This window comes from Chiloscyllium punctatum, chromosome 44, assembly GCF_047496795.1.
Source record: "Chiloscyllium punctatum isolate Juve2018m chromosome 44, sChiPun1.3, whole genome shotgun sequence".
Taxonomy (NCBI): domain Eukaryota; kingdom Metazoa; phylum Chordata; class Chondrichthyes; order Orectolobiformes; family Hemiscylliidae; genus Chiloscyllium; species Chiloscyllium punctatum.
In genome coordinates this window covers 65,099,470-65,115,998 of record NC_092782.1, presented here as the reverse complement: position 1 = coordinate 65,115,998, position 16,529 = coordinate 65,099,470, and the positions used below count along the sequence as shown (strand labels likewise).

General features: G+C 41.3%; 1 protein-coding gene across 1 annotated transcript in view; it reads right to left on the bottom strand.

The window, feature by feature from the left end:
* The window catches only part of LOC140467040 (semaphorin-3E-like), a 313,608-nt gene that overhangs the window by 177,005 nt on the left and 120,074 nt on the right, over positions 1-16,529 (bottom strand). The window contains exons 2-3 of the mRNA XM_072563104.1: positions 13,935-14,095; positions 2,897-2,959 (exon numbers count right to left, since the gene is read on the bottom strand). Of these exons, the coding sequence (XP_072419205.1) occupies positions 2,897-2,959; positions 13,935-14,095 (224 nt within the window). The remainder of the gene's footprint in view (positions 1-2,896; positions 2,960-13,934; positions 14,096-16,529) is intronic.

The window sequence follows — 16,529 nt, the reverse complement described above, 5'->3', positions numbered from 1 at the left end:
ATTGGAGCATTTTCCTCTGATTCCTCTGATGTGGCCTTGATGTCAATGGCAGTCATTGTCCCCTCTGGAATTCAGCTCTTTTGTCCATGTTTGAACAAAGGTTATAATGAGGTCAGGAGCTCAGTGGGCCTGGTGGAACACACTGCAGCAAAATCTGATAAAAGGAATGGAACCAGATAAATCACCCATGGACCAAGTGACTGGATTGACAATGGGAAACACAGCTCTGTGGACCCTGATTGGTCCTCCTTTCCAATACTTAGGAGTTTGTGCCAAAATAAGGGGAGCTTACTCATAGACTATTCAAGCAGAGTAGGTGGCACAATGGGTCTACAGGCAGTTGCCCTGGGAGTCTTCAACATTATCATTCAACCCACAGACTGAGAACATTTAGCATCAGAACTGAAGATTTACTAGAATTGAACGCAGTAGGTATTTATTAAAATGGAGAATGTTTAAGGATTTGTTCACCGCTTTACACTATTTGAATAATTTTAGGTGGATACTTTAAACTTGAAACTAAAGTTTTGTCTGATTAACCTGATAATTCAGCAAAGAAAAACATATCAAAATTTTTAAATCAAAATAAACTCTAATTAAAAAAAACATTTTCAAATACTGTAAAATTATTAACACTTACAAAATCACAAAAAAGTGTGGGATAATCTTCATTCACAGTTCAGTGAAGGGTGCAGTGGGAACTTGCTTAGACTTTCCAATCAAATCCAAAATTCCCTAATGATAAGCATTTTGTTTCAATTCAGATTGCAGACGGTTACAGAGAGTGGTGAACTTGGCCCAGACAATCACAAAGGCCAACATCCATCTATAGAAACCACCTACCAGGCCCGCTGTCAAGGAAAGGCCGCCAGCATTCTCAAAGATCCATCCCACCCTGGCAATGTTTTTCTACAACCTCTATCATCAGGGAGAAGGTACAGAAGCCTGAACACACGCACCAGCCGGTTCTGAAACAGTTTCTACCCTACTGTTGTTAGAATACTGAATGGACTCACAAACTCTTCACATTTGCCTGTACCTGGGTTTTTGTTTTCGCCGCTGTTTACCTCTTATTTACTATCTATGCTCCTTAACTCTGATCTGCCTGTATTGTTCACAAGTCAAAGCTTTTCACTGTGCCCCGGTACACATGATAATAAATTCAAATCAATTTTGGTTGAAAACATCATGCTGATTTTTATGAATTATTTAAAATTAACCAATAAAACAAAACCAAAAAGCTAGCAGAAGTTTTTTTTTAATATCGAAGAGAGTTATCTGTCTGAAGACATACTGCACTGTAAGATCTCCTCTAACAAGAGACCCAGTCCAGAAAAGTGTGTCTAACAAAAACAAAACTGTACAGATTATCTGTAAATTTCAATAACTCATTTCAACCATTGGTTAAAAAAAACACTCTGGATGCTGGAAATCTGAAATAAAAGGATAGTTACTGGAGAAACTCAATAGGTCTGCAGCATCTATGGAATGAGAAACAGGGTTAATATTTTGAGTCTGATAACAACATCTCCAGAATTGACTCAAAAGGAGAATCATTAGACTTGAATGGTTCTGAAAAAAGGTGAACTGGACCCAAAATATTACAATGTTTTCTCTCCATAAATGCTGCTTGACTTGTTAAGTTTCTCCAGCATTTTCTGTCTTTGTTTTGGATCTCCTGTATTCATAGATCTTGTTTTATTTTACTAAAATAATGATAATTTGAGACATTATTAGTCTAACAAACAATTACATATTTTTGAAAATAATACTGTCTTGTTTATCAAATTGCTTAAATTTCCACTTGTTTTAACATTTGATTTCTAGATAACATTTCAATATTGTGATCGAGCGTGTGATTTATATACGTTACTTTCACTTATTTTGGAGTTGGAGTTTTGAATTAGTAGCATGTGGCTTTGAGGCTGTGAGTAAGAATGGGCTTAATAATTATTCTGACAGAATTTCTGGAGCTATGATTTGAAAAAAGTTTGTGTTGGAAACTAGGTGACAGGAGCCATTTTGGAGCAATAACAGGAATTTATTTGTACTGTAAGATTTTTATAATTAAACAGAACAAACATCGAAAAGTTTGCAGTTGTAACCCTGTATGCCTCACTTTGTCTAAACACCCTAACATCTGTAGGTCCTGTTTGTTATGATCTTCCTGCACTCCTTGCAAAACAAAAAACTTTTCACTGTACTTAGGTACATGAGACTACAATCAATCAAATCAAAAGAATCAGTTGCTTCTGTTTTAGACAAATCAATATTTGATTTTTGCCAAGAAAGACACAGATTTTAATGCTTTGGGATAAAAAAAACTAGATGTTTAAAAAGTCGCCCTAACTGGGGTCAGATGTAAGAACAGTTTCTCCTTGAGAAGGGAGTTAATTTAGAAAAATTAATAAAATGATTACCTGAGCAAATGGTTTTCAGTTGAAAATTCCTCACCAGAGGTCTTTGTTTAAAACCTTAAAGGGCATATCTGAAGTCAGTCTAAACTTAGTTGTGTGATTAATCAATAAAAAGATTATTAAACTATATAAACCAAGAATTGAAAGACACAGTTAATTCACAAGTGTAGATGTGAACAAGAAGGAAACAATCTCTAATATTTGAGTTCTGTCAAGTGATGGTGTTGGAATAAATAAACTTTGTTCTGCTATGTGTTTTGAAATATTTAAAGACTATGCTATGTATAAACTGTTTGTTCTATTCTACCCTCATTTCTTTTGTCTAATGAACATCTGTTTCATTGTTAAAACTGAAATTGCAGTAACGTGTACTCATGCTTCAGTGAAAGACAACTTTGTTAAATTTAAACAAAAACAAACAGACTTTAGATTGAGATCTGATTTTTCCAGTAGTAACATCAGTTGGGAACATAACATACCATCAAGTCTTTGCCTTTTATTCTGCATTCTTCAATTTGACTTTTTGTAGCTGGCCAGTAAACCTGAAACAAAAAAAACAAGAGCAATGATAATTATAAAAACACACAGCTATCTCAACATTATAAGAAGCTGGGACAACTGTATTTACTCCAAGTCCCATGATCCAAATGGCTGAAGACAGCAAGCTCATAAACAAATTAATAACTTTTCAGATTTCTTTCCAATTCCCAGAGTGCGGAACTCAATTACTAGAGGTCATGAGTTCAAAGTGAGAAGGGAAATGTTTCGGGCAGATATTGGAAGTTCTTTAGCCAGAGGGTGGTGGGTGCCTGGAACGTGTTGCCAGCGGAGGTGGTAGGGGCAGGAATGTTAGCGTTATTTAAGATGTATCTAGACACACACATGAATGGGCAGGGAGCAGAGGGAAACAGACCCTGAGAAAATAGGTGACAGGTTTAGATAGAGGATCTGGATCAGCGCAGGCTTTGAGGGCTGAAGGGCCTGTTCCCGTGCAGTAATTTTCTTTGTTCTTTGTACAATTCTTAACCTTTTTTTTATGAAAGGCTGCAAATGGTGCTGTCCAAAATCTCCTCTCTTTGTTTTAAAATGAAAGATGTTTGATTTTAAACCAATGCAAGTGTTTTTGTGAGGAGAGATTAACATGGGCTTGGAAGAGGTGGGGGGTGTTTATGTTCCAGCCTGTCAAGCCTCTCCTTATAACTTTTGAGTTATAAACATAGGCTGGATCATCCAGATCACTTTTCACATTTTTTTTGTTCCCAAACTAAACGAGTCCCACCTGCCTGCTCCTGTCCACCTTATCAATTCCTCTTAACATCTTGTATGCTTCTGTTAAATCACCTCTTAACTTTCTTCTCTCTAACAAAAACATGCTCAAGTCCCTCAGGCTTTCCTCATAAGACCTTCCCTCCATACCAGGCAACATTCTGGCAAATCTCCTGAACCCTTTCCAAATCTTCCACATCCTTCCTGTAATGCGATGACCAGAACTGTATGCAATACTCCAAGTGTGGTTGCACCAGAGTTTGTACAGCTGCAACATGACCTTATGGCTCTGAAACTCAGTCCTTCTACCAATAAAAGCTAACACACCATATGCCTCCTTAACAACCTAATAAAAACTGGGTGACAACTTTTAGAGATCTAAGCACAAGGACACAGATCTTTCTGCTCATCCACACTACCAAGAATCTTACCATTAACCCAGTACTCTGCATTCCTGTTACTCCTTCCAAAGTGAATCACCTCACTTTTCCACATTAAACTCCATTTGCCAACTCTCAGTCTTACCACATCCTTCTGCACTGTCCATAATTCCACCGACCTTAGTGTCATCTGCAAATTCACTAACCCATCCTTCTACGCCCTCATCCAGGTCATTTATAAAAATGACAAACAGCAGTGGCCCCACAACAGATCCTCACAGTACACCACTAGTAATTGAACTCCACGATGAACAATCCCCATCAACCATCACCCTCTGTCTTCTTCTAGCTCACCAATTTCTGACTCAAACCACAAAATCACCCTCAATCCCATGCCTCTGTACTTTGTGTAATAGCCTGCCATTGAGAACCGTATCCAATGCCTTACTGAAATCCATATACACCACATCAACCACTGAACTCTCATCTACCTGTTTGGTCACCTTCTGAAAGAACTCAGTAAGGTTTGGGAGGCATGACCTACCCTTCACAAAATCATGTTGACTATCCATAATCAGCTTACTCATCTTGAGATGATTATAAATCCTATCTCTTATAATCCTTTCCAAAACTTTGTCCACAATAGAAATAAGATTCATTGGTCTATAATTACCAGGGTTGTCTCTACTCCCCTTCTTGAACAAGGGGACATTTGCTATCTTCCAGTCTTCTGGCACTATCCCTGTAGACAATGACGACAAAGATCAAAGCCAAATGTTCTGCAATCTTGTCCCTAGCTTCCCAGAGAATCCTCAGATAAAGCCCATCTGACCCAGGGGACCTATCTATTTTCACATTTTCCAGAATTGCTAACACTTCATCCTTGTGAACCTCAATCCTCTCTAGTCTAGTAGCCCGTATCTCAGTTTCTCCTTGACAATATTATCCTTTTCCTGTGGTAATACTGACAAAAAAATATTCATTTAACACCTCTCCTATCTCTTTGGATTCCATGCACAACTTCCCTCTACTATCCTTGACTGGCCATAATCTTACTCTGAAAATGTGTTGCTGGAAAAGCGCAGCAGGTCAGGCAGCATCCAAGGAACAGGAGAATCGACGTTTCGGGCATTAGCCCTTCTTCAGGAATCATGCTTATGGCTTCAGTAACACAAAGAGTTTGTCAATCGCCTGCTTTAACATTACCACTTTTTCTCAATCAGTTCTGTTAAAGCAGGCGATTGACAAACTCTTTGTGTTACTGGTCCCCTCTGAATATCTGTTTACTACCTGTTGTAGGACAGAGAGAGACCTGGGGGAGAGGTACATAATTCTTTGAAGTTGTATCACATGTAGACAGGGTGGTTACGAAGGCATTTAGCACACTTGCCTTTGTTGCTCAGACGTTTTGAGTATAAGGGTTAAGGTTGTACAGGAAGTTGGTGAGGCAGCTTCTGGAATATTGCGTCCAGTTCTGGTTGCCCTGTTACAGAAAGGATGTTATTAAACTGGAGAGGGTTCAGAAAAGATTTACCAGGATGTTGCTGGGAGGGTTTGAAACATAAATAGTCTAAACATTTTGAGATATACTAAAATGTGATTTTTGAACAAACAGTTTTTTGTAAAGTAAAAAGGCACTGGCCATATTCAGGTAGTTGAAGAGTGTTTCAATCATTCAAACTCTACAAATAATAATGATTTTTTAAACATGTTCATTAAAATGTAATCATATTTTTGAAATTGTTCGAAGTTCATATTCTGAAAGTTTTGCTATGTACCTGTAGCTTGTATCACATTCATTTTTGTCATGTAATTGAGGAAATAATACTGTATAGTATTTTAAAGATTACTGAATTGTTTAAATACAGTTTTGTTTAAAAGAAATCAATTTCTTTATCCATATAGAATAAATATTAGAGGCACAGAGCTACATGCAGATCTGGACTGAATCAAGAGGATCAGGTAGAAATGTAGATCTGTACAAGCAGGAGGTAAATCAAGGCGATTGAATTCAGTCTCCATGAAAAAAAACAGGAAAGAAAAAGGTAAGGAAAGGATCAGAAGGGTATGGGCCAAGGGCAGGGAAATGGACATTTGGTCAGCATAGACCAGTCTGGGCCAAAGGGCCTGACTGTGTCGTGTAGGACTCTATCATTCTATGACTCTAAAAGTAATCATTCCAGTCTCTCCTGAAAGTCAATATTTGAATTGTACAATTATTTTAGTTAATGTTTTCATTCCTTTAATTTCTAAAAACACAATGCTGCTTTAGCACAATTTCAAAGTATTGCTCGACAATTGCAGACAAATCTGTTGAAAATCATTTGGAAATAACTTGCTTGTGTAACTTGAGTATTTCAAGTAACTCAATAACTAGCTTGTCTGCCAACTCAGACATTTCATTGTTTTGTTTTTCTTTTCTCCTCCCGCAGCAGAACTCTTGATAATCTTTTTTCCTCAATCCGAGAAAAATGAGAGCTGTTCCATTTCACCTTTTATAGTGACAGTGGCAGCAACAGATTAACTGCTGCCTAGTGCTTTTGATCACAGAGGGTATTGAAGGATGAACTTTGTGTTGCGTATGGGGGAGAAAAGAACAGAGTAAATGTATATACCTGTAAAAAGCAACCTCCACTTATTTACATGAGACAGATATGTCATTGCAGTAATTGTCTTATTGTCTCTAATTTAACAAACACATTTGATATTCACTCATTTGTCTGTCCAACTGTTCTTCCCTCTACTTGGGCTTAATCTCCACCCTCTATCAGTTACTCCTTACCCCCTTCCCACCCTAACATCTGCACATAAACCGACATTTTTCCAGTTCACATTGGTTCTGAGGAAGGGTCACCGAAACATTAACTCTGATTTCTCTTCACAGATGCTGCCACGACCTGCTAACATCTTCCAGCAACTTCAGTTTTTGTTTGATTTTCTTTCAGTTTTTAAATTCCAGAGGCTTCATGCTCTGAGCAGTATTTTAATGGTGACACTCCATACTAGATGAGGTTGGTTCCACATCAATGCAGATGATTGATGGTGGCTTAAGGATTTAAACAATGTACATCAGCTTGACAGCAGCTGAAGGAAAACAATAACAAGGTTCATGTCCCACTCCTGCTTGGGGTCCCCAGTGAAATATCATGCAGGAAGACATGCAACCCCATGGCTCAGCTGGGCCTGACTGATCTCTCCCGTAGCACTTTTGTTCTTCCCTCAGATTTCCAGCTGCTGCCTTTCATCTCTTGCGTGTTTATGTAGTTGAATTTGAGAATGATATACTTGGTGATGCCATTTAATCTGACAGATGGTGAGTGCAGCAATACTTATTTAACCCTCTTGCTCCTGGAAGATTTTCAGAGATACTGGGCAGAATTCACTGTGCCTCATGAAGTTAGTTTGGAAACAGCGGTATTAATTCAGGCAGAAGGACGAGGAAGCCTTCACTGTCCCAGGTTAACCGCGATTCAGTTTTGGGTGGAAGGCTCATAGTTTATCCTCCTGTCTCACCATCAATTAAGGCCATGAAGTGGATAATTAATGCTGTCATTGAGTTGTAATCCTGCTGTTGTTGGTATTCACCGTGTCCCTAGAGAGGTCTCAGGTTCTCAGGAGGGAATCAGACATTGACTGGCTGATTAGAGGAGCCATTATCAGCCTCCCCACCAGTCTCCCACCTCCATGCCTTATCTCCCACATCCTCACACCACAATCCCCACTCCACCATCAATCATATCAGGTCTTGGGCCCCATTAAGCCTGGGCTTTGGGAGAGTGCAGTACCAACTGCACAGCTGACACAGCTACCCTAGTGGCACTGCACTGCTGCCAGCCTCTGATTGGCCTGCAGCTCTTAGGAGGGCAGGACATACACACTAACATATGGACAAGGGGCTGAAATAGGCCATTTGATGCCTCTAGCCTGTTGCACTGTAAGATCAAGGACTAGTCATGTTCTAAATATCACATTCCCATCGAACCTCCCGTGGCCTCTAATCTCTGGCTTAACTAGAATCTATTCACCTCCATCTTAAAAATATTCAAGCCTCCACTTTTATCACTGTCTTAGGCAGGTTCCAAAGTCACACAAACTGCCGAGAAAAAAAGAATTTTCTCCTCATCTCTGTCCTGCAGGGACATCATCTAATTTGACAGCAGTGTTCCTTTGACAGCAGTGACTGACCTACAAGAGGAAAGATCACTTTGATCTGGTCAGGATTTTATACACTTCAATAACCCACCAACCCCACTCCATCTCATACATGAGTCACAGCCATTCCAGCCTCGTTATTTAAAATCAATGTGTAGTTATCCAGTGGATTCTATATTGAAGGGTGTATGATCACCTTAACCAGTCACAAGGTATTTGAATTAAAAAGGTGACAGGTTAATATTGCATGGATTATCAAGGAGTCAGGTGTGCTCAAATTCAATTCCTCACACTGCTAACATTTAAACTATCACTACTTTAGTGTTCTAGGTTAGTTATCATTCCAATACCTGGAGAAATTTAGTTTTTCAAACTGCTGTCACTCAGGCATATTTAATTCTTCATATCACAAGTGCCCACATCAGTTGTGCCTTCGGTCTCTTAACATGATTGTACATGTCAACGTTATTACTGTTTTAACCCTCATTCTGGAACCATGTGTTCTGTCCATGAGTCAAACAGACACAGAGGTTAAAATGGAAGAGTATCTTACACTGCTTCGTGTGGAGTTCGGAGGGCCTGAGCTGTTACCAATCTGAATATCTTTGCTTTAGTTTCCAGACAGCCCCACACACAAATCACTCGATCAGCTTCTGCAGCCATAACCATTGGGGAAGAACTCTTCCCTGACCAGACTGTATATCATAGGGAACTGACGTCGTACAGTTCATGACTCAGAGTTGGCCGAGGAGACCATGACATTCTCTTTCAACTCTTCAAAGACAGTCTAATTAAGAAGATAAGAAATAGGAGTGGAAGTAAGGCCATTTGGCCCATTGAGTCCACTCTGCCATTTAATCATGGCTGATGGGCATTTCAATGCCACTTACCCGCACTCTCCCCGTCTCCTTTAATTTGTTGCGAGATTAAGCATTTATCCATCTCTGCCTTGAAGGCATTTAACTTCGCGGCCTCCACTTCGCTCCGTGACAATGAATTCCACAAGCCCACCACTCTCTGGCTGAAGAAATGTCTCCTCACTTCCATTATAAATTCTGTAATTCTAAGGCTGTGCCCACGAGTCCTAGTTTCCCCACCTGATGGAAACAATTTCCCAGCATCCACCCTTTCTAAGCCATTATTATCTTGTGGGTTCCTATTAGATCTTCCCTCAACCTTCTAAACTCTAATGAATACAATCCAAGGATCCTCAGCTATTCATTGTATGCTGGGCCTACCATTCACGGGATCATCCATATGAATTTCCGCTGGACAAGGTCCAGTGCCAGTATGTCCTTCCTGAGGTGTGGGGCCCAAAACAAGACACAGTATTCTAAATCAGGCCTAACCAGAGCTTTATAAAGTCTCAGTAGCACCTCACTGCTTTTATATTCCAACCCTCTTGAGCTAAATGACATTACATTTAGTTTCTTAATCATGGACTCAACCTGCAAGTCAACCTTGAGACAATTTTATACTAGTACTCCCAGATCCCTTTGTACTTTGGCTTTATGAATTTTCTCACCGTTTATACAATAGTCCATGCTAGTATTCTTTTTCCCCCCAAAGTGCAAAACCTCACATTTGCTCACATTGGTCCAAGATATGGCTGATGAAATTCATTCTCCTAAACTGTAAATCTTTCTGCAGCCTCCCCACCTCCTCAGTACTATCTGCCTGTCCACTTAACTTCGTATCATTGGCGAACTTCACCAGAATATCCCCAGTCCCTTCATCCAGATCATTAATATATAAAGTGAACAGCTGCGGTCCCAACACTGAACTCTGTGGGACACCACTTGTCACTAGCTGCCATTCTGAAAAAGAACCTTTTATCCCAACTCTGTCTTCTGTCAGGCAACCAATCCTCAATCCATGCCAGTAGCTCACCTTGAACACAATGAGCCCTCATCCTACTCAGCAGCCTCCTGTGAGGCACCTTATCAAAGGCCATTTGGAAGTCTAGGTAGATAACACCCATTGGGTTTCTCTGGTCTAACCTACTTGTTACCTGATTAGACTAGATTCCCTATAGTGTGGAAACAGGCCCTTCAGCCTAACCAGTCCATGCTGCCCTTCTGAAGAGGAACCCACCCAGACCCATTTCACTCTGACTAATGTACCTAACACTATGGGCAATTTAGCATCGCCAATTCACCTGACCTGCACATCTTTGGACTGTGGGAGGAAACCAGAGCACCCAGAAAAAAATCCACACAAGCACGGGGAGAATGTACAAACTCCACACAGACAGACAGTCGCCTGAGGCTGGAATCAAACCTGGGACTCTGGTGCTGTAAGGCAGCACCACTAACCACTGAGCCACCATGCCACCTCTTCAAAGAATTCTAACCATACCACTTCAAAGAATTTTTAACAGGTTTGTCAGGCACAACTGCCCCTTACTAAATCCATGCTGACTTGTTCTAATCGGCCTATAATTTCCCATCTTTTGTCTTGATCCTTTCTTGAACAATGGGGTTACAATGGCGATTTTCCAATTATCTGGGACTTTCCCTGACTTCAGTGATTTTTGAAAGATCACAACTAATGCCTCCGCTATTTCCTCAGCCACCTCCCTCAGGCCTCTAGGATGTAGCCTATCCAGGTCAGGAGATTTATCAATTTTTAACTTAAAGCTTTTCAAGTACTTTCTCCTTTGTAATGGCTACCATACTCAACTCTGCTCCTGGATTCTCCTTAATTGTTGAGATATAACTCCTGTCTTCCACTGTGAAGACTGACACAAAGTACTTATCAAGTTCTTCAGCTATTTCCTTATCGCCCATTACTAACTTTCCTGCATCAATTTGGAGAGGCCCAATCTCTACTTTTGCCTTTCATTTGTCTCTTATGTATTGAAAGAAACTTTTACTATCATTTCTAATATTACTGGTGAGCTTATCTTCATATTTGATCCTCTCCTTCCTTATTCCACCCAGAAACTCCTGCCATTGTTGCTCTACTGTCTTCCCCGCTAGGCTCTGCTTCCAGTCGACTTTTGTCAGTTCCTCTCTCATGCCCCTGTAATAACCTTTATTTCACTGTAACACCATTACATCTGATTTTGCCTTCTCTCTTTCAAACTGCAGACTGAACTCGACCATATTATGACCACTGCCCCCTAAGAGTTCCCTGATCTTAAGATCTTTTATAAAGTCTGGCTTGTTCCATAGCACTAAGTCCAGAAAAGTCTGCTCCCTTGTGGGCTCCATCACAAGCTGTTCCAAAAAGCCATCCTGTAAGCATTCCATGAATTCCCTTTCTTGGTGAATTATTAAAACAAAAAATACTGTCAATATTCGCAGGTCCGGCAGCATCTGTGCAGAGGGAAACAGAATTAATATTTCAAAGCTCACAGGCCCAGACTGGTGGCCGTGGTCAAAATTCTCTGCAGTTTGTGAGCAACCTTCACAGCTAACCTGCAGATGCAGATCAACGCAGCTGAACTAATCACTCTCAGTCTCCCCATTTAGTACTTTGGGATTGCAGTCTTGTTCTGACAGACTGAATCATCTAAGGTGATCCAAGTGCCATCAGAGCACCACTTCCTTTTCAGGTTTTCTTGCTGATGGGATTGAATATTTCTGGCTGGGATCTCCAAACCAGTCTCTACAAGAATGTGGAGCAGTCTTCCATCAGAGTTATTCTTCAAAGAGCAGGACTATGAGGAAAGACTATCCACTCACCCTTTTTATGACAGTAGCTGCTAAATTTTGGTAATTTAATTTAATTGTGGCCACGTGCAAAGGCTTTAAAAATAAAATACTGAGAAAATGAGTGTGATCTAAATAAATCCTGGTGAGCAAGGAGTTGCCCATCAGAAATTGAACCTTCCCATACAATTATGTTCGAGATCATTCAGCAGATCTTCAGGGGAGTCCTGACACAGAGACCAGACATTTGTCAATGCTGTGTGGAGACAGGATGTTCTGGGCCGTAATGCATGAAAACAATAACCTCTGGTTGCACTGAGACACAGGACAATGATGAGAGAAGAAGCAAACTTCTCTGCGAAAACTAACTGCAGTTGTACAGCAGCATGGTTTGATGTTAATGGTAAAGGTCTGGCTGTTAATGAGGCATAAGTGAGTACTGCAGATGTTGGAGATTAGAGTGGTGCTGGAAAAGCACAGGTCAGGCAGCATCCGGGGAGCAGGAAAAATCGATGTTTCAGGCAAAAGCCCTTTATCAGGAATGATGAAGAACCTTTGCCTGAAACGTCGATTTGCCTGCTCCTCAGATGCTGCCTGACCTGCTGTGCTTTTCTAGCACCACTCTAACCTCAACACTGGCTGTTAATGCCTCACCACTAAAATTAAATCGTGATTTCTGGCATTGGCACTTGGAAATGTGGAAGTTTCTCTCCAAGTCACTCTACACCTTGGCAGGAAGTGTGCAATGTTATTTCAGTGATGCATTTACCAGAGAAATATATGTAACACAGAGGTCGGAAGACTGGAATCGCAGGTTGTTACCTATAGACTTACCGATTACAACACACTCAGACTCATTCATTACATTCTACATTTGGTTGCCAGAGGTAGTGGTGGAGGGGAGTACAATTTTGTGTTTTAAGAAATGCTTGTATAGGTACATGGATGAGAAAGGGATGGAGGGATACGGACTAAACGCAGAGAAACAGGACTAACTTAATTGTGGGCATGCTGGGCTGATGGGCCTGTTTCCATGCTGTACCCTCTAGGATTCTATAACTTGAACTGATTCAAATTTTCCTGACTTGTATCAAATCCTAATCATTCACCATCCCTGTCCTCACTGATAAATATTGACTTCTGATTAAGCAATAGCTCAATTTCACACTTTCCATCTGTTTTCCAAGCCTGCTATGTTCTCATCCCTCCCTCTCCCTGAGAGGGGGCCTCACAGACGTTTATAAAATCATGGGGGCATAAATAAGGTGAATAGCTAAGGTCCTTTTCCCTAGGGATGGGGAGTTCAAAACTAGAGGGCAGAGGTTTAAGGAGGGAGGAGAAAGATCTAAAAGAGACCTGAGGTGTAAGTTTTTCATGCAGAGGGTGGTTTGATGTGGAATGAACTGAGAGGAACTGGTTGATGCATCTACAGTTCCAACAGTTAAAAGACATTTTTGGGCAGGTGCATGAATAGGAAAGGTTTAGAGGGACATGGACCAAATGCAGGCAAGTGGGACTTGGTCAGTGTGGATGAGTTGGGTCACAGGGTCTGTTTCTATGGTGAATTACTCTGACTCTACTCTATGATTCTGGTCACTTGGTCTTTCCTGATTTTAACTGTTCCATCATTGGCTGTGGTGCCTTCAACTCCTAGGAACCCCTTGCTAAACCTCTCCAATGCTTGACCTCAGTCACCTCTTCAAACAATGGTTCTTTGACCAGTCTTTTTGTAGCTGACCAAATATCACTTTATGACAGTGTCAGATTCCATTTTAAAATTTTCCTGTGAAGTTTCTTGGCACATTTTGTAATGCTAAAGACACTGTATAGTGTAATTCTCTAGTTGAAATGTATTGTTCAGTACGTTGCAAGGTATCTGCCAGTCCAAATATTCTACAATGTGGAGAGTTGGTGCAGACCCAAAAAAAAAGATTGATTTGTTTGAGAATTTGATCCTTTGATTTCTGTTCTCGAAATGTTTAAAGAGCAATGAGAGTTTGAGCTAGTGAAGGCCAGAGTGGAATGTCTGTCTGTGCATCTCCAGTGAGTAGGTGAGATCGTACCTCTTGGTAATCCTTGGCAATGTGATCCAAACTGAGTGAATAAACGAGGTCTCTGCCTCCCACAAACAGACGATCCTGATATTCATCCAAAAACACTGTTTGCAAGTCCAGAAATCCCCGGGGCCCATGGAAAACCGTGCTCCTGTTCAGCTCCCACAACTCTGGAAAGAAAAGGAAAACATGAAAAACGTGAAAGGAGTGTGGGGAAGGGGGGTGGGGGGCAGATAAAGAAGGAGTTGCTTTGACATAGCGAGAACTCTCTGGAAAAGAAACAAAACCAGGAATTGCTGGCAAAGCTCAGCAGGTGTGGCAGTATCTGTGGAGAGAAATCAGAGTTAACGTTTCAGGTTGAATGACCCTTCCTCAGAAAAGGGTGGGTTTATGTTGCTCATGATCTTGGACAACACTTCAGTGCAGGAAATTGAAAAGGAGTTGCATTACTGGAGTAAATTGAGGAACGACCTGGAAGATTTGAGGGCAGAGGCAGGAGGAATCACGGAATTGCAGACAAAAGCCATCTGGCCCATTTTGCCGGCACTGACTTGATTGAAAAAGAGCAAAGTTATAGTGTTTTCATCAAGTTATATCCTGCAGCCTTTTACCATCGATTGCCCGAAGATTTCTCTCATTTTCGGTGACACTGTGAAACAACAGCCATTATATTTTCCATCACTGAAATACTGTTACCTGAGAATACTAATGTACAAAACCTCCTCTTGGAAAAATCAGTTTTTAAAAATCTTCTCTTGATTGAGTAATGAGAAAACAATGACAAATCAATGAACATTTATTAATTACTAAAACGAAAATCCAGGATATATTCTGCATTCTGTAGCTGTGTCCATGACCAGAGATAGGGGAGTACATCAGGGACAAAAAACAGGAACTGGGGCTCAAAGTGTGGGGCTGGATGGTGTTGGGGGCAATATGCTCAGGCTGGGGAGGAAGGGGTGGGGCAGGGTCAGGAGTCCAGGCAATGTTTCCTCAAAGCTGTGTAGGTGCTCCAATGTTCCGTGTGTGACTCACCACTCACATCATTGATCTCCACTTCCAGAGGTCGCTGCCTCACTCAGTCCTTAGAGAACCAGACAGCTGGGAAGGAAATGAGAGGGAACAGTGCTCCCAGATCAGGAGGAGTACTAACACCCAATGACTCCTTCCCCTTTCCCTGCCTGTGCCACATGTTACATAAATCATTCCTGAATAAACTGAGTGGGAAACAGCACCATGGTAACAGGATCAACAGAATTGGAGAACAGAGTGGTCTGGAAAAGCACAGCAGGTCAGAGAGCATCAGAGGAGCAGGAGAATCGATGTTTCAGGCAAGATCCCTTCAGACATTGCCCAAAACATTGATTTTCCTGCTCCTCAGATGCTGCCAGACCTGCTGTGCTTTTCCAGCACCACTCTAATCTAAACTCTGGTTTTCAGCATCTGCAGTCCTCACTTTTGCTAGAATTGGAGAACAGTCATTCAGCTTCACCCAGCCTGTCCAGACAAAGCCTATCACAACATCCAACTCAGAGGTGATTGGGTCAGAATTTGCAGACAAGTTGCTGAGTGGCAGGGATGTAAAACCAGGTGCCATGGCAACAAGGATGTACCTGTCACCTACTCAGCCCCTCATCCATTCACCCACACTAATTTTCCCAGTAGGAGTGAAAGTTCTTACCCTTAATGGCTGGGAGTTAATTCACAAGCATTTAAGGGTTATTGCCTGGAGTTGTTGGAACTTGACCCATAGCTGGGGAAAGATGGAATCGAGTGAAACTTGGAGGTTGACGGGAGGTGGGCTGGGGTCTTTCCTAGTCTTGCACCCACCTGAGGTTCCAAAGTATTCAGCCTTTTCTGCATTTCCTGAGCCCCTGCCCTGTCCACACCACGGGACTCCTACAGCCTGGCCCCTCTTCCTCTCTCTGGGATTGATGGCTTTTCTCCAATGAAATGTCTCCAGTCCCTCTGTAGGACACCTTTCATGGTTGCACTTCTGGCCATGTGATTGGGTGAAGGAGACAGAAAGCCCATCTTAAATTCAATGACATTGCAATCGTCAAATGGCTGAGGCCAAGCGGCCAATGGAAACAAGCTCACTGATAACTGAGGCAGTGCCAGAAGTCTCATCCCCAGTGTCAGACTCAGTCTGAATGTCTTCATTCTTCCCTGAAATGTGCTTTGCTATTTGCTTTCCAAACATGGCTTGAAGGGTCAATAATAATTTTAAAGTTAAAGGTTGAAGATTTGGAGGGGATTGGAGGAAATTCTTTTGCATCCAATGGATGATGGGAACTTGGAATACATTGCCTGGGAGGATAGTTGAGGTGAGAAAGCTCAGAATCATTGAAAAGTACTTGGATGAGCCAATTGAAATGTTTTTCCAAAATAACTTTCAAGGCTATAGCCCTGGTGCAGGAAAGTGGGACCTGTGAGTAAGTAGTAGTGAGTTTTTGGCAGCACAGATTTGATGGACTGAAGGGCCTGTTGTGTACTGAATGATTCCATGGCAAGTAACTTGCAGACAAAGGTGTGCAGACATGGAGAGCTAGATAAAAACTCGGAAATGGAATCAGATTGAAATCTTAATGCAGTGTCCTCTGT